A 25,305-nucleotide genomic window follows, 5' to 3' on the forward strand; every position below is an offset into this window, starting at 1 on the left:
TTTTTTAAGAAAAAAAACTCTTCTCTCTACTGATCTCATGCAGACTGATCCTTCAGATTCTCTTATTGTCCTTCTCATATTCAGTTCTTTAAATTTAGATTCATGCCCTCTTACTGCTTTCTACATAAATAACTATCCTCCTTATTTCACTCAATCAGCTACTGAACAACAAAAGGGACTGTATGCACTGTAACTAAATTCCCTTTGGTGACCCTGGTGTAAATCTTGGTGTGAAGGTCATGCACAAAATAAGTCCAGCTCTGGGATAGTGTGTTGGCTAAATCTACTGGCAGTGTATGAGTTCATGTGACTTCAGTGAGCTAATAGGGCATGGAAGCACTGAAGGAGTGAGTGGGTTGCACTTACAAATAAAATCTGCTCTGAATGTCAACTTTGATTCCTCTGAAGGCTTCATCACTTCACCCCTGAGATAACCTGTCTATAAAATTAAAAAAAAAAATACTACAAACCCAGGATTATAGGATTCATTTTGTGTACAAATTACCTATCCGTTGATATTTCAGAATTTATCATGAATTTTTTTTGGCTGAAAGGTCTCACAAACCACTTTCATTCCTGACTTCTGAGCACATGAATGGAAAGTGTTAACTGCAACAGATCACTATTCTCTGCATGACAAGACTGCCCACATGGTTATTTCCCACGTGAAGAAGCTTAATTTTTAATTGAAATACATTTTGCAATTTATTTGGCATGGTACAATATTTAAATGCAATAGCCTAGTACCTTCCATCCTAACACAGGTTATCGAAGACTGCTGTAGTGAATCTTTTATTTGGAGGTATCTATCTTTTCAAGAGTCAAACAAATTGTCATTCCTAGGTTGGCTAAAATTAGGAGACACGAATCTCAGCCTGAATTACCCCAGGAAAACTCAAGAACAAGAAGGAGAAGACAAATAATTATGCATAGCCTCATAAAAAAGGCAGGAATTATTGTTGGTTTTCTCACTTGTTTCCTCAAGCCTTACATACCTCTCTTGCAAATGGATGAACTGTTGGCCTGAAACTCTACTTTGAAAAATTTCTTTAAGACTCAGAGGCAAAGGAATTGTAAACTTCCAGAGAAAAAAATATTTAGATAAGTAATTTTCTGTTCTTGTGATATGCATTTTCTCTGTAAATCTAATAGCATAGAAGCATACAACTTTAAAAATATTTGCAAGTACTTTAAGTTTCACTGTTGAATTTGATATTTTGAGTGATTATTCAGATCACCTAAGCTTCATAAATCTGCATGATTTTTAATCCCATAATCCTTTCCTCTCTGTTATTGACACTCAATTATTTTTCTTGTATTATAGTATATTTGTAAATGGGAGAGAAAAATGGAAAATGGAAAATCCCCTTCTGTATTACTTTGGTAAAAATTGGAAATAACTTTGCTGAAACAAGTGAAAAAACAACAACACAAATGAGGAAAGATTAATACTCATGACTCTGCTCTGTAAATCAAATTCATATGTTTTCTTTGCAGAAGCCAATGACAACTTCAGCTGTTGTCCCAGCACCTTCATGGCTGAGACTGTCTTGCAAACAATTAAGGAAGATCCAGAAATCTTCAAAAAGTAGCATTAAACACTATGTTAGAATTATTTATCAGTCTTAAAATTAATAAAGCCCCAAAACTCTACAGAAACAATTGCATATAATGTCGTTCCTTGTAAAAAATCTTCACTTTATCAGCATCTTTGCTTACAGACAGCAATATGGCCTCTGAATAGTGGAAGGCTGCCTTGTCCAGGAGCTTCAAAACCAACCTAATTTCCTCATGATAACAAAAAAAGAAAAAGAAGATGAAGGTACAGATATTACAGTTTAGATGGGTGCTAGGGACAAGTTTTCAGTGAGGCAAGCTCAGCTCTGCAGCTTTCCTTCCATTTGTCTCTCACAATTGAAACTCTTTGATTGCTGCAGCTTTTGTCATTATTTTCAGCACTTACCTAAACATGGTCTGAATGAAGTCACTGACTGATAGAAGATTAATAATTTCAACATTGATTTTATTTATGCACTTTCTTCCCCTTTTATGTACATGCCCAGTCTTCTTTCTGAACAAACACAAACTTCAGTACAGAAAGCAAATCATCATTTCAATCAATGTACTTACCGTCTTCAGGGGTTCTCACAAAAATGTCATTCTTTTCAGACAAAGCACTTTCTCCAATTGCAGTAGAGGCTCCCACTCTCATTTTATAATCAGTGTACTTTTTTAAACCTGAAAAGATTAAGTAAAAAAATCTTGACTTCTTAAACATATTTATTTTGTCATAGCTACTTTTGAAACTATAAAACTGAATACTGTTGTAAGAGTTTTTGATACACATCTGTTACCTAAAATACAAAATACGTATAATACCATTTATGTGGGGACAGCCAAATAAGCATGCAGTTAAACCAACACATTTTGAAATAAGTCAACTACCTTCAACCCTGTAAGTAGCTTAAAGAATTTATTTGTCAAAAAAAAAAGGATGGGTATATGTATATCCAAATATGTGGGTTTATTCTATATTCATTACTCTAATTAGCATAAATAAATGCCTGAAACCCTATTAGGAATGGATTTACTTCAATTACTATAAAAATTATTGACTTAAAATAAGAAAATTACTAATGTTAGAAAAATACTGTGAAAAAAACTCAAGTCTAAAAAATAATTGACAATTTAGGAATACTTTTCTATGTGGACAGAAGATGCTGAGGCAAAAATTCCAAGGAGATATCCATTTCACGTATTACTACTCATACCACTTCCCAAATTACTGCTTATCTTACCTAGCCCTGTTCTCCCATCTCACATTCACTACATATTTCTCCACAGTAGACAGGTCTCTAACAGTTGGGTCCCAGCCTTGTTTCTACATGCAGTTATGTTGTGTGCGTGTGGATGTGTGTGAATATGTAAGACTTAATCCATCTACTTTGCAAATGGCTACATTATATAAAGTTAGGGAAAATTACTTTCTATAATGTGTTTGCAAGTTTAAATTTTTACCTTTTTTTTAAGAAAATGACACTGTACCTGTCATTAGTAAGCTGTTGTTTGAAGTTGTTGTGTGGAATGCTATTTTTGTATCCAGTTCCATTGCATAAACTGTATAATGAATGATTTTCCCATTGGGATTTGCTGGAGGATCCCAATACAGCAAAACAGAGGAAGAACTAATATTCTTGTAAGATATATTTTGTACTGAGCTTGGAACTTCAACAAAAACATAAAAATATAACAGTAAGTAAATAAATTACTAAAACAAAATTCCAATGTTCAGTGAAAAAAGTCATGTATGGTAACCTTGATAATATCAGAGTTACAATAACTTTACCTTGTTCACGTGTCCTGACCGTAATAAGAGATGGTGGTCCTTCTCCAATAGCAGTGAAAGCAGACACGCTAATTGTGTAATCTGTGAAAGGTGTGAGGCCCTTTATAACATATGACAGTTCTTCAGCCAAAATGTTGATCGTATCTGTGAGTAAATGGAGAGAAACAGCTACTTACTCATAAACCCCTTTTTTTTCTTATGCATTCTGAACTCACTTTGGCAGGCAACCTGAAACTATTTCATTGTAAAATAATTAACTTTCATGGCAATTACAGAAATATAAAGTAAAGTCTACACTCCATCTCTTAACTACACAAAGCAGAGTCTACTATAGGTCCATTTTCATGTGTACAATAGATAGATTGGCCTAGGTGAAAGAATGAATAGGCAACAAGTAGAACTGTAAAGTCTGTGAGAAATCCCCCAGAAACTAGGAAAAGGTACATTTGTATATGGCCTAGACTCTCCAGTGATTTCAAAACCGTGGCTCCTGGATTGATAAAATTTTTAAAGTTTTTAAAATACTTTAAAGAAAGACAGATTCCCTCTTCCTTGCCTCCCAATGGTGCTAAAAGAACTATACTTGGAAAGGCTGCCTTCACAGATCTCTTCACACTGGTATTTTTAGCAGAAGAGTTGTGGTCAGCAGAATGAAGAAGACATGCATGTCCACAAAGAGTTTTTGGTGCACCTACAATAAAGTTCAAAGTCATCCACAATCCAACTGTGATAGCCAAAATCATCTGTTATAAAGCAGTCATTATGCCAGTGCAAATGAAAAAGTGTGGGTCCTTCACATATCTGAGTATCAGGCTCAGAGTTTTGTGAAGGCATGGAAAAAATCAGCAGACCCTGTTGAAAATTTGACTGTCAACAGTTTTAACTACTGTAACTCCTATAAAATAATACTCTTAGTCTAGATCACAACAGACATTGTCTGAAATCAATTTTTCAGCAAGACAGACATCTTTAAACAACTCAATACTTCAAGATGGATGAGGCCATAAAAAGAGGATTTGCATTTAAAACACTGCATGTTTTCCGTGTACAACAAGGATGATTCTTCAGGATTAACATAGTACAGAAAATATCCACTGTAGTTTAAAATAATGGATTGAATTCTGGTATTAGATACTAGTGTATACAGAGGAACTCTGTGACTTCTTTAAATCAATTTAAAAATTAAAAAAAAAAAAAATAAAAACTTTAGTCTCTCCCCACTGTTCAAAACACTGTAAAAATTTAGAGAGGTATTTGAAATTCCTGCCTGTCAGCTGAAGCCTGCTTAACGAGTTGTAAATATCCATACTTGGTAAAGAAACAGTGGCCCATTGATAATACAGAACAAGTGTACTCAGAATGACATCACCATGTCATGGGGTCACCTCCACCTGTTTGTAACCCATATAGCAAAGTTGTAACTTTTTGACCTATTTACCTTCACTGACATTTGAAAACCTATTAGTCAAAAGGCTTAGAGAAATCAAGGTCTCTGAAGGGCTTGGAGATATGTTAATCCCTGACAATCACACCTGCTTTGGCAACTGTAATAACTGATTGTCTATGCAGCTTGGCTGATGGCTTTCGGGTGCTTCTTTCACGAGGAAGAAGGTCAGCTGGGTGACAAGGGGCTAGTTCCTGCCTGTGTGGCATTCCCATTTGCTTCAGAAGGTTATTTGGTAGTAAAAAAAGTCTGACTCCAGCAAATGACCCATTTATAATTTGCTTGAACCATGTGCTAGAGATCATATCTGGGACAGTGATGAGGGTCCTTCAGAACAAAGAAACAGGTAGAAAAATATTCTAAAGACCTCACCCAAAGCAGAATGCAGTTTTGCAGCTTCATTTATATCAGGCAAGTTATCACCAGAGACACTTGTAAATATTACTGGAGAAGCTGTCTGAATGTTGGAAAACATTTCAGCTGAACCTTCATATAAATCATTGGCTGTTTCCAATGAATTCCAAGTGGGAGAAGAAGGTTTGATGTTTTCATTTATTGTGTATGGCTCCAAAGCATCAATCAAATACTAAAAATTAGAAATACAAAAATAAATCAAAAATCTTGACATCTCTAAATTATACAATTAAATTTATATATAATCCAGAAATAGTGTTTGTATATTTGTACATATATATATATGCATACTATTTAAATGTTAGCATACAAACCTTATCTTTCACTACAGTAACTAACTTTGCAAAATACAATCTTTATAATAAAAAAGCTCAGTTGTCAGTAGCCTACAACCTTTTATTCTGATTACTGTTTAATCAAACGCCTTTTTTTTATTATTATTTCTTAAAATATGGATTTTATAGTAAGGTGGCAATTTTAGAGTAAGGCCTTTATCTGTAATGCTATATCCTTGGAGCTATAGTGAACAGATACACATTTGAACTTGGGAGATTCTATTTGCACTGAGTGTGTTCTGAAAGAGGGTAGCAGGCATTGAAAGCAAGAGGACTTCAGATATCCCTACTAGGCCCTGAAGAAAAGGATTAACAGGTTCACTAGGTCAGTGAGACATAATAAGTCAAGAGGAAGAAAAACAGAAGCTAATTAATTGAAGGGGAGGGAAAATTAAGGAGTACATGTGTAAAAAGGGAGAGTGAAAGGAAGGTAAGTGATATAGCCTCCCATATGACAGAAGGGACAGAGAACAAATGTTGGAAAGGGATGGCAGCAGATACAAGGGGATCAAGGACAGAAAGGAGGGGGTAAACAAAAGCAGAAGAGAAAAGAGAGAGAGGCTAGAACATAGGTACAAAATGGTGTGTAAGCATCAAATCATTATGCCCCTTCAGAATCTGGGACCAAATCCAGGACTCCAGTGTCTCTAAATTGTTTTGCTGTCATCTGGAGCACTCCACACTCACACATACAGCCCACCTCATAGCCAGAAACAGATGTTTTTACCGTGATGTGACTAATACACATTAGTTCTTTCCCTATGGAATCTGGATGGAGGGAGGGAAAGGTAGATTTTTACCCCTTTAACTAGGGGTGCATTAGCCACAGGCAGAGATACAGCATCAATCTCACCTAAGTATCAAGAGACAAAAGCTACATATGACTCATCTTCACCAGCTTTTTATAGCAAAGTAGTAGCTCACACTGAGATATTTTTTGCTTAAAAGGGTTGTCCACATATAAGACAATAATATTTTATTGCTACTAGTTGTTGAGTACAATTATCGCTGTGGATCTGACAGTTCAAATCCCATAGATGCTCTAAGATTTTGCCAATGGGGTTCTAAACATAGCAAAGTTAATTATGTTTTGCTTTGGTTTTTAATTTAAAAATGTAATACGCTATAATAAAGCAGCAATGATGCTATACTAAGAACTCAGAAACTAGGAAATTCCATCATCAAAACATTTATGTGCAGACAATTTTAATTTTTCTGTGTCTGTACTATGATACAATCTTTAATTATAAAGTGATATACTTAATTTTACAAGGATGCCTGTTTGATTTAATGAATGGATCCTTATCCGAATTTTTTTTTTCCTTACTCCTTTTTTAATGTTTGCCTCCAGGGCTCTGTATAATATATGTCATCCAACTTGAAAGCGAACTCCTTCATTGAGCTCTACATCAAAAACTTAGATTCTGATCCAGATACAGTGAAAGACACCATTGTCTGAAATTTAAAAAAAAGGAATTATGCAAACTTTGGGCACCTATATTCAACATTCAAACCAAAAAGCCCAATCTCAGGAAGAATTTAATCCTGAGCTAAATGTTTACTAGGAGTCTGCACTTTTGTGGTGTATACTCAGAGCTGCTCCTCTAAGACTGTGAAGCGTATCAGTACCCAAAATCCAGAAGCTGGACTGATCGACAGCATAAGTCCCCAAAGAGATATGATCCCATAGATGCGTGCAGATATCCTTAGTAAGCAACCATAGCATGGAGTTCAGCATGTAGCATTGCACATGTAAATTTAAGGATTCAAATGGGGGAAGAAAGTCAAGGTGTGTCTGCCTTGCTAGTAGAACCCTTAACCAGCCTTGGGACACTTGTGCTGACTTCAGTTCTGCACAGCATTCACACTCACATCTTCTAGAGGTTTTGCTGACTGGCTGTGCATCAGTCTAGGCACATAAATATGGGTATCAGTCTAGACAACTCTTACAGGGTGTGTATCAATCTAGGCACCTAACTCTTACAGTCAGATCACCCTAAAAGAAAAGAACTCAAGGACTCAGAAGGGCTATGGCTTCCTGCCTTCAGTAGCTAAGACAGTCTGGATCATTCTGCCGGAATTGTTTTTTAAAATTCTTATGGAGAGAGCATCATGAGAATCTTTTTGAAACCCAGACAGAGAGAGTGGAGAGAGGAAGGTGGCATTTGAAAGCAACACTTGTGGTGGCTAATTCCACATTCTATAACTATCAGATTAGGCAGAGAGCAAATTTAATCTAGCAAAAAAAAAAAAATCCATAATAAAAAAAAAAAAAAGAATACCATATTTTTATCTCCAAGAATAATGTTTTCCAGAGTCATGAGTGTTTTCTGCACATGTACTTTAACTCTGTACTGGGTAATGATTCCATTTGGTTGTCGTGGCTTCCTCCAAACAATTTTTACATATGTGGCTTCCACTTCTGCTAAGTGTAAATCTGATACAGCACCTGGGACTAAATATTAAAGAAGAAACTTGATTTGATTAAACACCTATGATTATTACAAGCATTTTCAGTACTGCATGCAAAGTACAACAGGCATCTAGTCGAATTTCACATCGTTTACTTTTGAATTGATCCTGTGCAGGTAGAGAGTTACTTCACATATTTTCTTAGCAAACAAGTTTGATTTGATATGAAAAAATATTTTTTTTTCCTAATACACTTCAGTAAAATACAATCTTGAAATTACTTGCATAATGAGGATTTGTAGATTTGGCATTAAATAGGACATTATGTTACTCTAAAAAAAGTATCAAACCCACCAAAATTTCCTTTGGCTTTTGACAGTGCATTTTGACACAAGATGAGAAGGAGTGCACTCAGGCATGCTATCTCTGGAAATTGTCTCTGAGAGCTTCTCTGCTTCGGGAAATAATAAAATAAATAAGGATAGGTGTTCCTCCCAGTGTTACACCTTGAACAATAAACAATGCCAGCAACCACTGATTGAGAGATTTTCTAAATTTGTGTTGTGTGGCATAAACATAAGATAGAAATAACTATCTTGAAACTGCTTATGACACACTGAATCTTGTGCATCTTCAGATGTTGACCAAAAATCCTGCACAATCTCACATACATCTAAGATAAAACTTCATTTCTATGCAGCACAGGACTCTAATCTGGTGAGTTGACTATTGGGAGCCAAAACTTCTAAATCACTTGACTGCACTAGAACAAGACCTTGATGTCAGGTCTGCCTCAAAGCTGAGTTCCCTGGTAAGTTCCAGGGTGTTCACCCTAATATGGGGCCTTGGATTTGGTGAGAATTAGTTAAACGAGAGGTTTCATAAGAAACATTAGGGCTGAACAGCCGTGGGGAATCCTGCGTTGTTTTTTGTTTCCACTTGCTGCCATCTAACGGGGAAGAGGTGGGTCCTACAACTTGATTACCATATCTAAAAGTAACTACTTTCATTCAGAAAGAGACTTCATGCCTTGCACAGTCTCTGAGGGGTTCTGATAGAAGATAAATGTAGTGACAGTGTATGAACTGAACAAAACCAGAGCAATAAATGACATAAATTTCAGCTAAATGCTTTCATAAGCTTCTTTTATCCTTCTCTTGTAATGCTCCTGTAAGATACCCATTCTCTGCTTTGCAAAGTACCTGAAAGGCTCTAAAGGGAAAACTGAAACCCTCTATCATGTACAGTGCATATATTTTGCTTCTCTATGATTACTCACCATCTGCAGGAGTGAAAACTGTAAGGTTAGTCTTTGGCCCCACCCCAGCACTTGTTTCAGCACTGACGTACACATCGTATGTTGTAAACGGCACGAGGTTACTAAATATAAACTTATGGTCTTTTGTGCTGTTATCCAGAATATGACCTGGAATTAAAAATGAAACGATTCTAGCTCAAAAAGAAAAATCAGTCCACAGATACTTTCCAGAATTATGAAAGATGAAAAGACAAATTTCTTTGGGGAAAAGCTAATTTCAAACCGGCTTCAGTGGAATAATACTGAACAATGAACCAACAAGCCACTTCAAGAAGGTATGAGTTTTAAGAGGAAGGTATTTAAAAAAAAAAAAAAAGAAAATCTCTACTAGTTTTCCTGTGTGGTCTCATAAAAACATTAGAATACAGCTCATAAACTTCTTACTTAACTACAAGCAGTTCTATAATTTATATATATATATACATGTCAAAGTTCAAAAAATTTCCAAAAAACATCAAAACAGACTCAAACAGTTGATTGCATACTGTACAAGAATGAAAATCCTCCAGAAATCTTTAACAGAAAGAGAAAACAGTAAAGGTAAGATAGAGAATGATTTGGATGTAGAAGCACAGTAATTCAGCTGCAAGACTGAGGAAAAGTTGTTTTTCTCCATTCTTAAGAACATCTAATGTGAATTTAATTTTATAGTCCTCCTTTTCCCTTAAAATTAATCTAAGAACTATTAAAACATCTAATAGTAAAAAGGATACATAACACTGCTTTCAAACATTCATTTTTGATTGACAGGCACAGTAAGAATACAAGTGTAAGGAAACCATCACCAAAAAAAGGAAAAGAAATGGTAACATCCACTCTGACTTACCAGATGGTCCATACAGCTCAACTCTGTAACTAAACTTTCCTGTTACTATGGCTGGGGGGTCCCACATTACTGAGAAAGACTTTGCTGTAACGTTGCTCTTGGCAAAATTTTGTGGTGGGTCTTCTGGAACTTAAACAATATTGGAAAAAGTCTTTGAACATAAAATAATTTATATTAGGATTTCCAGAAACCACATATCAGATAACTGATTTTAAACATCAAATATTCCGAAGGTAAGATACATTAAAAGTATATCTCATTAAAATTACTAAATTTCTCTTTTAAGGTAATGTTCAGAAAAGGAATTAAGACAGCTAGTAGTATGCAAATAGTCATTAAGAGACAAAGATGGCAGGGATTCTACCAACTTTAGCATGAATTTCACCATGTTATAGATTACATACAGAAGATGCTCAAACATGATTGTGAGGCTCAGCAGTACAGAGTTCACATCAGGTAAGTTTTCCTTCCCTGAACAGATTCATTTTTTGCATAGACAATTCTTCATGATGAAGATTTCTTGCAGCTCTAATGATATATATTACTATCCCAAAAGCTAAACCTGTAACGAATGAAGTTTGCTAAAACGTTGTAAACATGAGTAATTTTCTATTTTCATTACACTATTTGTGCAAATTAAATGAACCCAACACTCAAGTGATTACAGAGTGCCACCCCTGGTCTCTCTAAAGTACCCCTTACTGCATTTATAAAGTAAAGAGAGATTATTACTGATATTAAAAACAGAATCTAATTAAAGGAGATGGAATTGTTTACATCTACATAGAGTAAAATCAAACCCAGTTTACAAAAATGTTGCATACAGACATAAATTTCTATGAAAATCAGTCTTGATGAGTCATGTCTGAGATTTAAGACAATAGGGAGATAAACTCTGATCCTGTAAACAAATACGCAAGTTAACTAATATACTGCTCTCATAAAGTACTATTGTCTTTTGTAAAAGCTATTATACAAATGAAAGAAATTAAAAATCATGTAATTTCTAAAATATATGCCATAGATTAATCAGTAGTGACTACTTAATCATTCTTAGCTTCGCAAATTGCATTATGTTAAAACTGTACTTATTTCTGAAGCATCATCTTAAAAGTCCACTATTTTTCCCAAGTTTAAATATTTTTCTCTTTATAAAAGTGTCCTCCAATTGACAGCCATTCCAGCAAAGGAAGTATTTCCATGCAGATTTTTCAAAAAATATCTAGCATTTTAAAACACCTTAAAGAAGTAGCCTCCTTTTCAATAATCAAAGTAAAAAAAAAAATCATCTTTTTGTCAGAAACACAGGAGAGCTGCAGTATGGTTCAGAAAGTCCTAGCTGGTGGAAAAAGAAATAATTTTCAGCATGGAGCACCAGTGAGCTTGGGTGTACCAGTGCGCTGCTAAGAGGAAGGACTCACTGAAGCTGGGACGAGTAGTACCGTGCCTGTGGCCCTGCACACACTCACACTGACCTGTAAGCCGACCTCTCTTTTCATAGACCCTGGCTCTATGCAAGGAAAGAAAGCCTTATCTTCCAAATAGTTGACTAATTTCTATGCATATGGTGAAACTAAAACGTATTGCATAACCTTTTCATCACTTTCCAGGGTTTTCTTATTACCAGTGCACCTATCCTAGGATGTTAAGAGAGTGAAAAATAAATTGGAAATTAGCCGTGGTATCATTAGTAGAGAAACTGGTCAAAATTTCATTAACCTGAACAGAGCAGCAAATTAAGGCTACTCAGATTCTATCAAAGAAATTCAAATTAACTATTCTAGAAGGGAATAAAATTTCTTTTCATCTGAACAGTGCTATGAATCTTGTATGTGAAAGGGAACTGAGTAATATCAAACAGGATCAAGAAAAAGAATGATGTACTAGCAAAGAGAGAGTCAGAATAATTCTTCTAAAATACCTTTATGGTATAGCTCTACTAACCGTGCTGTCCACTACCTAAGCCATTATAAAACTCCTTCTCCTGGGCCTTTGTTTCCAATTCTAACTTCTCAGTGCATTGCAAGTAATCCAAAATCAACTTCACCCAGTGCTTAAAGATTTCTTCATCACTGAACAACTTTCTGCAAGACTGGGGAGCATATAACAGGAGTTTTCTTTATACTGCTTATGTCTCTACAAAGGCAAAGTAGCTTTAAGTGCATTGCTATGTACACAGTACACACACTTTTTGAATAATATGACTGACACCTTTTCCCTCCATCTTTATTTTAATTCTCCTTCCATTGTACTATTAATTATAGTTCTTAAAATATCTTCAGTTTTTCATAAAATTTGATCTGTCTTGACCATATCTTTGGTACCTTTGACTCCTAATAATAACTGAACTCCCACTCACTGTATATTAATAGATACATTCTTACATACATTTCCAGTTGATTCCATCAGGTAAAATTAAGTAATCACGTACATACAAAAGTGTGATGCAGATAAAGACAGATTCAGACTAAAGTATCTTGCAACAAAAATTCAAACTGGTATTTTGAAGTTTTTACCTAAATCTGAGAACTTTATTTCCATTTTAAAGCAGTATGTACCTGATTCTGGTGTCCGGACAATTGCACTGTCAATGTAGCCTGCTTCAGTGGTAACTGCAGAAACTTCAAAAAGATAAGTGGTATATGGCCTGAGGTTAGTTATAACATAGCTAATTGGTTCATTCCAAACAGAGCTCATCTGACTTGGTGCCTCTGTATTTGGTGCAACTGTAGTCTGTGAAGGAACTGTGGATTTCCCAAAAGTAGTTGAAGGAGTGGTAGTACTCCACAGAAATGATTCACTCTTATCCTATAAAGACAAAATATGAAACATGATAAGCTGTATCTATAACCTATAATTGCAAATATATGTAGATCAAAAAAAGACAGACCACCTTTGAAAAAATATTAGCCTGAATTGGTTCTCCGTTTTACACTCCATTTCCAAATTTAGGTTGACAGTGCTGGCACATCCTGTCAGTGATGGTATTATAGTTTCCTGCCTTATTCAAAAAGATCTCATATCTGACTGAATGGAAGCATCTCTCTAGGATCATTTAATTATTCCCAGATTCCATTTTCAGGGTTCAGTCTCTCCCTTGAAAAAAGTTCCGTAGTGAGGTCCTTTTACGTCACATATGTATTCTACGTATGTATGTAGATATATATGTATATATACACATATACTATGGATAAAACCAGACAAGAGTTTCTTAGTACACCCTGCCAGGAGACAACTCTGGAAAACTGTTAAACATTATGCTAACCAATATTTATGATTCAGTAGGTGGCAGCCTGCCTTCTTAGTGCTGAATTAAATCAGCCTGGTGCCAGGAACCTTCACAATGCCTAAGAAGGTCTTCCAAATAAAATCTGAAACTAAAGTTATTGTAATTTTTGCCATTTAAAAACTGAACTTTTCATTAAAGTACTAAGCCTAGTAAACTTGGGGGGGAGAGCGAAGAGAAAAAGAAAAAAGTTTGAGTAGTTGCATCACTCTCCTCAGAGTAAGAAGGAAAAGGAGAATAAATGCTAGAAAAGATAACTTTCTTCAAGAAATTCTGAAAGGTATACAATGGTCACAGGTATTCAGTGAATAGTCAAAATTCAGAAAATTTTCAGTGAATGCCTCTTTTAAGAACAATGTAGGCTACAAACGTATTTTTGAAAATCACTCAGATAATCATGGATCTTTTTATTTTGATATGAGAAGTATTTAAAAAATATTAAAATGTGATACACAGAATAAAGAATGCTTTCAAAATATAAAAATCAGTGTCGTACGACATAAAAAAATAGGACATTAACATTACTCTGTGTCTTCACTGACCAAAAAATTCCCTTGAGTTCTTGGTTTTTTCTAACTGAATATCTTATAAAACAAACAAACAACAAATTAAAAATTGAAAGCTGAAAAAAATATCTATTTTTCGATTTTCTGTTAAATAGATGCCAAATTTAATCTTTCTTAACATTTTTATTTGGATTAAATCGAGCTTTTCAAGGAAATGCACTCAATTTAAATGATTTTGAGCAGAAAGGTTTTTCTTCAACCATTGCATCCTGCCTTGGGTTTAAGTTTGTAAGGCATTTGGAATTGTTCTGAAAAGCAAGCCTCTCTACTTTTTATGTCTCAAAATTCAAATGTGTAACTATATTCAATGTAAAACTATATTCTGTGGGACAAGTCTATTTCTAGTTTAAAAGGTTTATAGCACTTACATTACATTCTGGTAACCTCCCAGACAGAAGGTCCTCTACTTTAACCAAGACATCTTTCACTACAATTCCACTTCTTGCATGTTTCACACTAATCTTGAAACTAGTTATCTTTCCATTTGGTTGCCGAGGGAGAAACCAGATCAGATTTACAGCTGAAGAATTTAAGGCTTCAACTGTGAGATTCACTACTTTACCTGGAGCTTGAAAACAAAACAAACAAAAGCAGTGAGATAAACTTTTCTTCTCAGTACTGAAAAAAAGAAAATTTCTCCTTTTTTTTTTTTTTTTTTGGTAATGCCATTTTTAGTTTCCAAACCCTCAAGCAAATAGATAACAATCATTCACAGACTGATATACAACCAGCTTTTTCTCAATTGAGTTTAAGTAAGAAATATAACTATTTCGGTCTCATAATAATATAGTAATTGTTTTGGTCAACTTAAAAATGTTCTTTCTAGAAGAAAGTCACCTACTATGCCAAAAGTAGCAAAATTTTGCCCATTTTTATTTGTTTAAGAGCATCTGACAACACTGGATGTTTTATTTCACTTTACCTGTGTCATCTTTACAGCTGCATATAGATTTATGGGAGCTTTAACTCAGTTTAATCGGACTATTCACTATTACTGCAGAAATATTGTTCTTTGTAGCAGTGACAGTTTCTGTGGCCTTTTGTCAGAGTATCTGTATTAATCAGAGCACAAAGGTAGGAGATGCAGCATTCTAATGAGATTTTACATGCTATCTGGACTTTCCTGAAAATTAGAGCACTGAGTCTCTCTCTTAGTCCTGCCTAAGGCAGGTCTGCAGCAAGTCCTGCAATAGGCAGCCTCAATACTATGGAGAGAAGCTTTTTACACTTGAAAAATACAACATTCCACAATTCAGATTCCAATTTAGTGCTTTCAGTCCTGCTAAACCTTTTCCAGACTTTTCATCTTTTTTCCCCTCCTTCCAGTCCACAGCCTTTAAATTCGAATAATTTTATCTTCTGGCTAACTTTCTTTAAACTGCACATCTGCATGTTAATCAAGATGTTTGGCTTTCTTTAGCCATCAAAGCAAGAGTTAAAAAAAAAAAGGTTGAGAAGATAAAAGTATAAATGTAATATCAGTGACACATAACTTACCTAGAATTTGAAGAAACCTTCCAATTACATTCATAATAGGCGGTTTTAGCTTTAATAAAAATGTAGTCAGAAATGCATCAAAAAGTAAAAAGCTTATGTTCTCATATAGACAGATGTTAGTGTTGTCCTCTGTCAAAGATGAGTAAATCATAAAGCTCACAGAAATATGTTTTTCCATCAGCAATAATGTACACAGAATAGTGAAAAATAATGATTTTTCATAGCTCCATGTGGCACGTTTACTACATATTTGGTTTCATATATTATTGCATTATCTTAGTAATCTCATGCAGAGTGATGACTTTCAGACATTAATTGAGATATCTCACTCTGTAGTTTGCAGAGAAACAGAAAGCAGCCTAAACGCAGAGGGACAACACTGCCATGGCAGTATGAATTCTGTATTCCACTGAGAATGGTTCACCCTGGTGTAGCTGCACTGGTGCCAGCTCTTCAGCCAAGGCACAAATGCTCCTGGAGCACGAGCAAGACCACAAACACTGTAAGTAAAGATTGTGAAAACTCAAACTACATTTTTTTTAATCTTCAAAACAACTCCAATTTTCATTTTCATTTCAGATTTTTTTTTTTTTTCAGAATTAAGACACACAAATTTAGTAAAATAGTTTCTGTTCTGGGCTTCTTAGAACCCAGCACTAAACTAATATGGATTGATTTAAGTAGGCAATGCCAAAGCTGATCCCACAACAAAGTCTGTCTCCTAGTACTGTTGCAGGCAACAACAGATGGGTCCACTTAATAGGTAGCTCTGCTCTCCTGTGACCTTACTTTCTGGAAGCAGCCCACCTAGAAACTGGCATAGGAAAAGTCCAGCAGAGACAGACTTTGCATATGTGGCATTTGTATTAGAGACACCCATATGTGCATACTCCAAATGATGCTATTAGCAAATAGAATAAAATAAATCTTTGCTAACTGAGAGAATAAGAAAATAATTATAATTTTGTTCTAAATGCATTATAATTTTTTCAAGTATGAACTTTGCCATGGATAGTTTATTTGAACAAATTAGAGCAGATTTAATTAAAATAACTTGCAGTTTTATTAAAATTACCACTTTCTGCAGTCTGAAAAAGGAAAAGATCACTAAATACTCCAATACCAGCACTGTTCTCAGCAGCAACCTACAGGAAAAAAAAGAATCCACATTAGAGAATCTATAGCATATATAGTTTCAGGAATATGAAAATCTCAAAGATACACAGGGATTCAGCTTCTAGCTTTTAAATATACAAATGAACACGCCTTTTCTAATTGCATTGTTTAATTTATACTCAATATATAAATGTAGAAAAATAAAAGGGAGAAAGTATGAAACAGTATAAGAAACTGAGAAAATCATGTGTGAATATCCACACATTGGAAGTACTGAATCCCTATTTTATGGCAGTCAACCACAAGAATAACATCAGTGACACTCCTATTCCTTAAACAATTCACTTAAACCAGCTTTCACAATCCTATTTTACTTACTACAAGTTAAAAAAGTAAAAAGGAATATAGGTTCTCTTTTATTTCTCCTGAAGGATAGCAAGAGCAGGTCAACCTCCCTCAGAGAAGAAACCCAAGGAATACATCTTTTCATGGAAAGACAATATATCAGGGAACTGCAGATGCACTTTATGGTGGATGTTCTTCAGTGCTCATGATCATAGCAGAGTCTTCCCACAGAAGGGCACTACACTGAGATTTTATGGAGATAAACAAAACAACAAAACTATTTTCTCCACAATATAGGGCTTAGTGACAATTCGAGGCAGTGATGGGCCATGGCATGCATTACTTACAAAGAAAGAGGAATGAAGTCTAACTTCTTATTTTAAGAAATGAAAGAAACAACAAAAGGTAAAACATGAGCAACATTCCAAGAGTGTTGTTGAGAGGTGTGTGAAAGAAAAAGCAAAGTGAAAAGCTCTCCAGCTTTCTCCAGAGTCCTTCACTCCTGCCAGTGTCAAGCAACAAAGGTATGGCAGTGGAGCTGAGGGAGCTGACAGCACAGACTTCGGGGAACATAGGGTGAGAAGGGGCAGATGGGCAAAACTAAGTGTGGATGGCTGTAGAAGTGACAGACAGCACATAGAAAGGGAAAAAGAAAGCAGAAGGAGCCCACAAGTCAGAATGGGAAACTTGTTCTAATCACTTCTCGGCACTAAACAGTGCATCTGTCAAAGACTGTAAAGCTGTTTAAACAGAAGGACTAAACCACAGCAGAAAACCACAACACAAGGTAGTGTGTAAGACTTAATCTGGGATGTAAATGAAAACCTGTGACACTGTCTAGCTCCTTCCTAAATCACACAAATGTGCCCCCCATGCACACACACGTCATGAATACAGCCAACCCTACCCACTCTTGCATCACAGAAACAATGACTTGAAACATCCTTAAACATTGGTGAATTCTACAGCAATTGCAGTAGCTGAGGAAATTAACTGGAGAGCTTCAGGGGACTGACAGGCAGTCAGAAAATTCTTACAGTATTTACATGATGTTATATACACCCTCACCCAAGCAATGGGTTTTGTTTTCTCATCTCAAAGTAGGTATTGTAGAAAGAGTTCAGAAAGAAAAACTAGCATTAAGATAAACATTGAAACTCCTTTTTTATATGTGTAGTTTCAAGACAACTCAAAGTTACTATGACATAAGTATGCAAAAATTTGCATGGTAAAGGTTTCAGCTACAAACACTGATTAGATGTGAAGAGAAATCAAAATAAATGCTTACACAGTGTACTGGAAGCTTATAGAGACTGCTGCCATAAAGAGCCATTATAGAAAAAAGCTTGGAAACATTTAAAAAGGACAATTTTACTACACAGATAACAAAGCACTATGCAGTTTATGTTTGGAAGGCTTATTAATTGTTATGCTTTTTGACTGATGTTGTCACTGATTATTTACGTTTGGGAAAAAAAAAAAATCTTCCATGCATAATTTCACAAAATTATCGACAATCAGATGTTCAAAATTATCCATAGCTCTCCAACATTTAAAAAATTAACTCTTGTAACTGCTATTCCCTTAAAAGGAATATGTTTTGGCTTTTTGTTAGATGTAAAGAAATTAAGACTGGACTGTTACAAACAGGTTGGAAACCCATATTCAAATCTTATAAACTCTAATGAACTGTAATGTCACAGTATTTACCAGAAAGAATTTCACAATGGGATCAAGCCAGGTACCCTAAAACAATGAAGAATCTTCACTTATACAGAATTCAAGAGCTACTTCTGAAGATACGATAGACCCCAAACATTAACCAAAGAACCACAAGAAATTCCTCAAGAGAAGGAAAACATGTCATATTTCTTTTTGTCCACATATATGAGGTAGAAAGTGTTCCACCTTAGTCATTATTAATGGGTCACAAATCACTGAATCAAATTCTACTCTAATATCAATGTTTCAGGCACCAGGAATGGGAGCAATTGTTTCCCATATATGTCAAGAAAGGGTAAATTATTGCTAAATTAAACAAATTATTTAAAATTACTCACAGCTTTCCCAGGGGAGATTCATGTGCGAAAAAAAGAATGTAATTTCTGAAACCTTTAATAATGAACCCTATAGAGGAGCTCCAGAGGTACTCCTGATTGCAAATTGAGTTCTATTAATAATGTAATTTGTCTGAGGAGATTGATCTGCTTAGATCCTAAGTGATAGTGCTTTTATCAAATGGCAGACAAACTTTTTTTTTTTAGAGGGGGCTGTGTTTTGGAGGTTCTTTTAGCAGATGACTGGAGGCAGGAGCCTAAAGGATAAAAATTTCTCAATCTCTGGATATACTGGCTTTTATCAGCATGGTCGTCAGCACTAGATTCACAGTGAGCAACTTTCCTGCAATGGCAGGCATAATTATATGTTTTACTTTCTTACATACACACACCACCCTTCCAAAGGATCCTTGCACAGCCTGATTAATAGTCTGGTCAACTTCAGTTTTCTTTATAGCTTTGTGCTGTATGAAATTACACCACAGAATCACACAGTATTCTAAGTTGGAATGGATCCAAGAAGGATTTAAAATCTTAAATAAAGGGCCCAACAAGGATCAAACCCACAACCTTGCTTTCATTAGCACCCTGCTTTAACCAGATGAGCTAATTTCAGGGTCATGATATGGAATGAAGCAAATAAAAAACATAATTTCATTTAATTCTTGATTTTGAAAAGCGGTTCTTATGAAAGAGTAAGTCAGGCAAAGAATTGCTTGGCAAGAGAATAGCAGTTAACTTCCATCCACCTGAAGTCATGTATTGTTGAAGAGTTCAGAGATGGACCAGGAATGCCATAGAAGTGGCATAGAAGACTGATCTGGATCTGACTGAGATGATTTAGAAATCTACGTGTAATATCCCAAGTGCACCAGTCATTTGAAAGATTAAACATCAATGAAGATGGATTTAAATGTTTCTGAAAAGTCTACCCTTTGCTTTTTATATTTTAGCACATAATGTCATACGTTAATAAGAATATCACTAGAAGAAACTACATTTCAGTACAATTTTGGTTGGAAATATTTTTAAGTACATTTAAAAAAACACTACTGTAAACAAATACCTTACTACTGTTTTTTGTTATATGGCAACAGTAATTAGAAATGTCCCTCTGAAAACTCTATATGGACCTACTATAAACTTACACAATTTACAATAAATCAGAATTCAAAATAGGAAGAGTCATTCGTAAAACTTTTACCATAATTTCATAAGTTGTTCCAGGATTAAGACTGGTGAGAAGAACTTCCAAACTATCTGGCTTTGTTGTGACCTGTGTATAAGCCGTTTGCCTCCATGGGCAGACTTCTTTATATTTAACAATATAGGAGAGAATTCTGCCATTTGGATGCAGTGGTGTGTTCCATGACAGCAGAATCCCAGCAGAGCCCACTCTTTCACCTGCAAGGAACACAGGGGGTCCAGGATCTAAAAAAAACCATGCACATATAAACCAGTTTTTAATTAATTTTCCTGATAGTGGAGACACTTTCACAGATTCTATGGAGAAGTTAAATCGTCTGCCAGCATAAACTCATAAAACTACTGAAAACTGATGTACTTTTAAATAAAAAGCTTCTTTTTTCTGGTTAGAGTCCTATTACAAAAATGATTAAATTAATTATGGAGCACTTCTGTAAGAATGTAAAAAATGTAATGCTCAAATCTTTCTCTTAAAAACACACTTTAATGACAATTCGATATTTGCCATATTCTAGCATTCTTAATTAAAGTTCTTTTCCCTGAAACATCAAAAGCAAATTCACTTTCTTAAAAAAGACATCTGATACAGCTACATTTTTTTCAAAAGCTTGTAAATTCTCATGATCTCATAGAACACCTCAGATTCAGTGCATTTTTAAACAGTTAAAGAAGATGAAAAATTTTAATCACTATTCAAAACTGATTGTAATTTCTTGGATACTACTGTGCATATAATAAACACAAAAAATTATAGTCTAAAAAAAATCAACAACATTTCATTAGTCATTTTTAACTCACTTGTCACATTTGTTGTCACTGTTCTACTTGCAGGTGAACTATAAAGTGAAGAAGAAACTGCAGAAACCGTAACATTGTATGTTGTCCCAGGAATAGTATTAGAAAAATCAGCCTGAAATAGGACATAGATTAATTTAAGCCTTTTACCAAGAAACATAAAAATAAACAAACAAACAAACAAACCCCACAAAACAAAACACCAAAAAAATCACAGAAAAGTTTAATTCTTTCATTATTGAAAGTAATCTGTTAATAAGCTTTTAGAGATATAACAGTATTTGTAACAGTAAAAAATCGTAGTTTACATCTGTTAGCCACAGTACACTATTTTGCTGTCTTATTTAACTACCCTCCATAAGATTTGTATAACGTTCAGTATTAAAGAACAACAAAATTAATTTTATCAGAGAATCACTTATCATTGTATCTATACAGGCTTTTCTATATCATCATCATTATCAAAATAAAGATGAGGCATTATAAAATTACCCTTTGAAAGAATGAACAAAAAAGCAACCTGAAAAACAAGTTTTTGACTCTTAAGCTAGCCCATGCTTTGAAATCAATATAATTAATATTTTTTGGCAAGCAGCTATGTAAAATACCTGTGTCTTTGCAGTTCCAATGAAAAACAAAAGCAAAATATCCAGAACAGCCATTATTTCTGTTAATATTATTATAATTTCCAGATGGCAGACTCAAAAAGTGCTCCTATTAGCAGTGAAGTGTTGCCTGCATTAATGATTTAAGCGCAGGTCTTCCTGGCAAGTACACAATTAATGAGTCTGTATTACTCAATAGCTCTGCCCTCCCTTGTTAAACTATTCATGAACCCTTGGATGACTGGCTGTATCCTTCTACTAGACTTTAAAAAAAAAGTAAATTCACTACTTGTTGTTAAGCAATAAACTCTGGATGCTGAAATTTGCCCTCACCAGTTTTTCAGTAACGCTTTCATATTCGTATTCACATTAAACAGTTAAGGGGAAAGCTTCAATTTCTCACCAGCACAGTGCATAAGGAAAAGGTGGCCATGCAAGTCCTGTAATAAAAGCACATACTTGATACTCCCTAACTCCAAGATCTAGGATAACGACAGAAGCATGGTCAGGAATAAGATCCACATGAAATCTGTCTACAAGTCCATATGGTAGTCTCCAATACAGTGAAAAAAAATATGATGAAACGTTGAAGAATCTAAGTCCTTCTGGCTTTGCAGGTTCTGAAAGAGAATTTTGGAATAAAAGACATAAATCCCCTTGAAAAATATATTAGTGGTTACAACTGAGTGTAAAAGCATCCAAGAAGAGTTTACTTGCTACATGAAGGATAATTACTAATTAATCTGGCCACTACTGTTGCTATACTTGCTCTGAGAATTGGCTGATAGACTCCCAAGTACACTGCATAGAAATCTCCATTTCCAGAAAGCAAGCTCAAGGATCTCTGTCCAGTATTCAATTAACAACAATCTCTGCACAGTCCTGGTGTTGCTGCTGCCCTCAGCCTTAAAGTTAGCACTATTTCTACTACTGCCATAACAATGTTGCTGTTGAAATTCAAGATATAGCTAGTGCTTGTTCTGCTGCTAGCAGTTTCTTAACTCTTTTATACATTTCGTGTATTTGGAATTCTAGTAATTCCACAAACTCTGGTGAGTGAAGTCCCTAAAATTTGGGTGGTCTGCTCCTTTCATTAAAGCCAAGTTTCCACCTGCTGCTGTCACACCATCTCATTTTCATCTGCCTTTAAATGCACCTTTAAATGTGCATCGTCCACTCAAATCCTAATAATGAATCAAATTTTAAGTTCTTCAGTAGGTCATTAAAATGTAGCCGTGTGTATTTGTCTCCTTTCTACTCTGGAACGTATACACATCTAACAGCTTCCCCTGTGCTTAACTCTCAGAGCATGCCCAGTCAGTGATGTTATTTGTCACATTTCAAATTCACCACTACCCTTGCACTCAGTCCTCTATCTGCTTTACTAACATGGTTCTCCAGAATTTAGACTAATTCTTCTAACACTGTTTATACTTTAGTATCATACTGTGCAGTTTGAATATCATATTGCTTCCACCCTGAAAAAGCTCCACTACTCCTTTCTTATTTACTCTAAATCTGTTTGGATTATGTATCTTTCATCAACTCTTTGCAACGACTATTCAAAGTGGCAGAACTGTTTCAGATGGATTAATCCAGTTCTGCTATCAAATAATCTGAAATATTAAAATATACAAATATTATCTTTAGATGCTATGCTCAGTCTATATTTTACTCATTCTCATTTTTAACTCATTACTTTCTTTTAGCAGAACAAAAAATATATGAATAATAGTGGAGGTGGTTAAGTTTAACTGAGAGCATAGTTTCTTCCTTTTAGTATAGTCCCACAAATCTTAAGTCCTGCAGCTATCGTCAGTGCTACTATTTCCATGGATCTCAACTTCCTCTAAAGCTGGATTTTATGCTTTTAGAGGTCTTTTTATACAACCTGGGGTTAATCTCAGAGGGTAGTGTACAATATAAAGCCTTAACTCTACAAACATTTCTAAACCTGTTTAACTTCCCTCTCTGCAAAAAACCTGCTGAAATGAGGTAAGGTAAAACACAGCTCATGTGTAACTCCTTGCAGCATAAGACCTGAAATTGGTCAAATGAAATGCAGCACAGCTAAAGAAATTATGTTTCTGGTAATGTATCACTACATGCAGGTTGGATAGGGTGTAAGTAATGCATGTCCAGAGTGACAGCAAATTATTATGTGTAAGATCTCCCAAAATTTCAGTGTTATGCTACAAAATGAGATGTAAAAAGCTAAACATGAATTGTTAGTGGCAGGTACCATTCATTGGCAAAGAGAGAAAGCAAGAAACCATACAGACCTGTTACAAATTCAATGAAAGAGGCAGCTCCTTCAATATTTCCTTTCACTCTTTGCAGTGTGAAATTATAATTGCCCCCAGCAGTCAAGTCCATAACAGTGAAGTCAGTTAGTGTTCCTGGAATCCTTAAAACTTTTGTAAAGGTGTCATTTGATAAAGATGCTTTATAAGAAGTGAAGTTTGTCTTGGATGGATTCCACATTACAGTTGCAGATGAAGTATTTACCATTTTTAATGTCAGACCACATATCCCAGCAGGTTCTGCATAAAAATTATTCAGATTACTACCGAAAAATTTAATCAGTAGTCCTCAAAACACAAGAAAATAATAGTTTTTAAAAATAGAATTTTTTTCTTTAAATTAATTGAGACTTCACAGCATCATGAAATATTGATAGAAATTTTAGAACTATGTTTGTATGGCTATATAGTAAACAGTGCCATAATGTTGCACAGAGTAAACTGGGAATGTATCTCCTGTGTACATTATGTAATTTACAGAAGAAATTCCAAATTTATCAGATCATCTGTAAGAACATAACACCACTCACTGTTAAAACAGAATGGGAATGGAACACTTTTTAAGCAGAACTAGAGATTGTACTCAGTTTAAAGTTTTCTAAAACACATCATAGGCCATACAGTTTTGGAAAACTGTTCATCTGTACACTTGGGGACAAGTAAATAGCGTAGTCTCAGTGATTACCCCTTTTTTCTTTTTTAAATAATCCTTTTGATTATATTAAGATGCCTAAAATTGCAGACAATGTACAAATAATACCTCCATTACTCTGTGCAGCAACAGCTGCAGTTAGGAAAGAAAAATGTTTTCATTCCTCCTAAAAAGTGAATCATCTAAATTATTCATTTATCTTGCTTGAAACTTTCCCAAAAATACTAATTAAAATATTCTTATTATTCAACGTGAAAAAAAAAAATCTGAAAGGTTTACCATTAAAATTATAAACTCTCCCTAATACCCATACACTGTACTCGTTCACAATTCTCTTGAAAATATTTACTTGAGGATAAAAAGCACCTTTAGGACCATGATAATGATTATTCTGTTGCACTTTTGATTAACAAGAATCTGCAGGATGAGATCTGGGTTTTTTTCAGAGATTCATTCATCTTTGAATAGCTAAACATGGAGCCCCCTTGACTATTAACTCAGTTAAGGAGTTATAGTCCAAACAAGCCATAGAAAATCCACTGAAAAAGGGAGAAGATCTACAGTGTGCATGTATATAAATGTGAGAGTTTATTTATTTTCTGATTACTATTAGCTGCTCTTTACCCCCTTTGGCAGCCAGAATTCTATATTAATCTTTTTCTTCAAATCTCTTCTAAAAACAAATATACCTCTTTTTATGTTGTGTCACAGGAGTATTGGAAAACATGTTTGCTCAGAGACAGAAAACGAGTGCAAGATACTGGTTTCTGGACCTTGTTAAG

General features: G+C 34.9%; 1 protein-coding gene across 1 annotated transcript in view; it reads right to left on the minus strand.

Annotated features, from left to right (window-relative positions):
• PTPRQ (protein tyrosine phosphatase, receptor type Q) overlaps window positions 1-24,105 on the minus strand; it is a 103,894-nt gene extending 79,789 nt beyond the window's left edge. Inside the window, exons 1-15 of the mRNA XM_027904819.1 lie at window positions 23,851-24,105; window positions 22,028-22,188; window positions 20,967-21,078; window positions 20,167-20,393; window positions 16,520-16,589; window positions 14,316-14,515; window positions 12,654-12,903; window positions 10,096-10,224; window positions 9,231-9,377; window positions 7,822-7,994; window positions 5,163-5,376; window positions 4,275-4,283; window positions 3,347-3,490; window positions 3,046-3,225; window positions 2,131-2,238 (exon numbers count right to left, since the gene is read on the minus strand). Of these exons, the coding sequence (XP_027760620.1) occupies window positions 2,131-2,238; window positions 3,046-3,225; window positions 3,347-3,490; window positions 4,275-4,283; window positions 5,163-5,376; window positions 7,822-7,994; window positions 9,231-9,377; window positions 10,096-10,224; window positions 12,654-12,903; window positions 14,316-14,515; window positions 16,520-16,589; window positions 20,167-20,393; window positions 20,967-21,078; window positions 22,028-22,188; window positions 23,851-24,079 (2,353 nt within the window). The 5' untranslated portion in view covers window positions 24,080-24,105. The remainder of the gene's footprint in view (window positions 1-2,130; window positions 2,239-3,045; window positions 3,226-3,346; window positions 3,491-4,274; window positions 4,284-5,162; window positions 5,377-7,821; window positions 7,995-9,230; window positions 9,378-10,095; window positions 10,225-12,653; window positions 12,904-14,315; window positions 14,516-16,519; window positions 16,590-20,166; window positions 20,394-20,966; window positions 21,079-22,027; window positions 22,189-23,850) is intronic.
• Window positions 24,106-25,305: the final 1,200 nt, after the last annotated feature.

This window comes from Empidonax traillii, unplaced genomic scaffold (genome assembly GCF_003031625.1).
Source record: "Empidonax traillii isolate 1590-97213 ecotype Southwest subspecies unplaced genomic scaffold, ASM303162v1 scaffold1095:size333308, whole genome shotgun sequence".
In the NCBI taxonomy this organism is placed as follows: domain Eukaryota; kingdom Metazoa; phylum Chordata; class Aves; order Passeriformes; family Tyrannidae; genus Empidonax; species Empidonax traillii.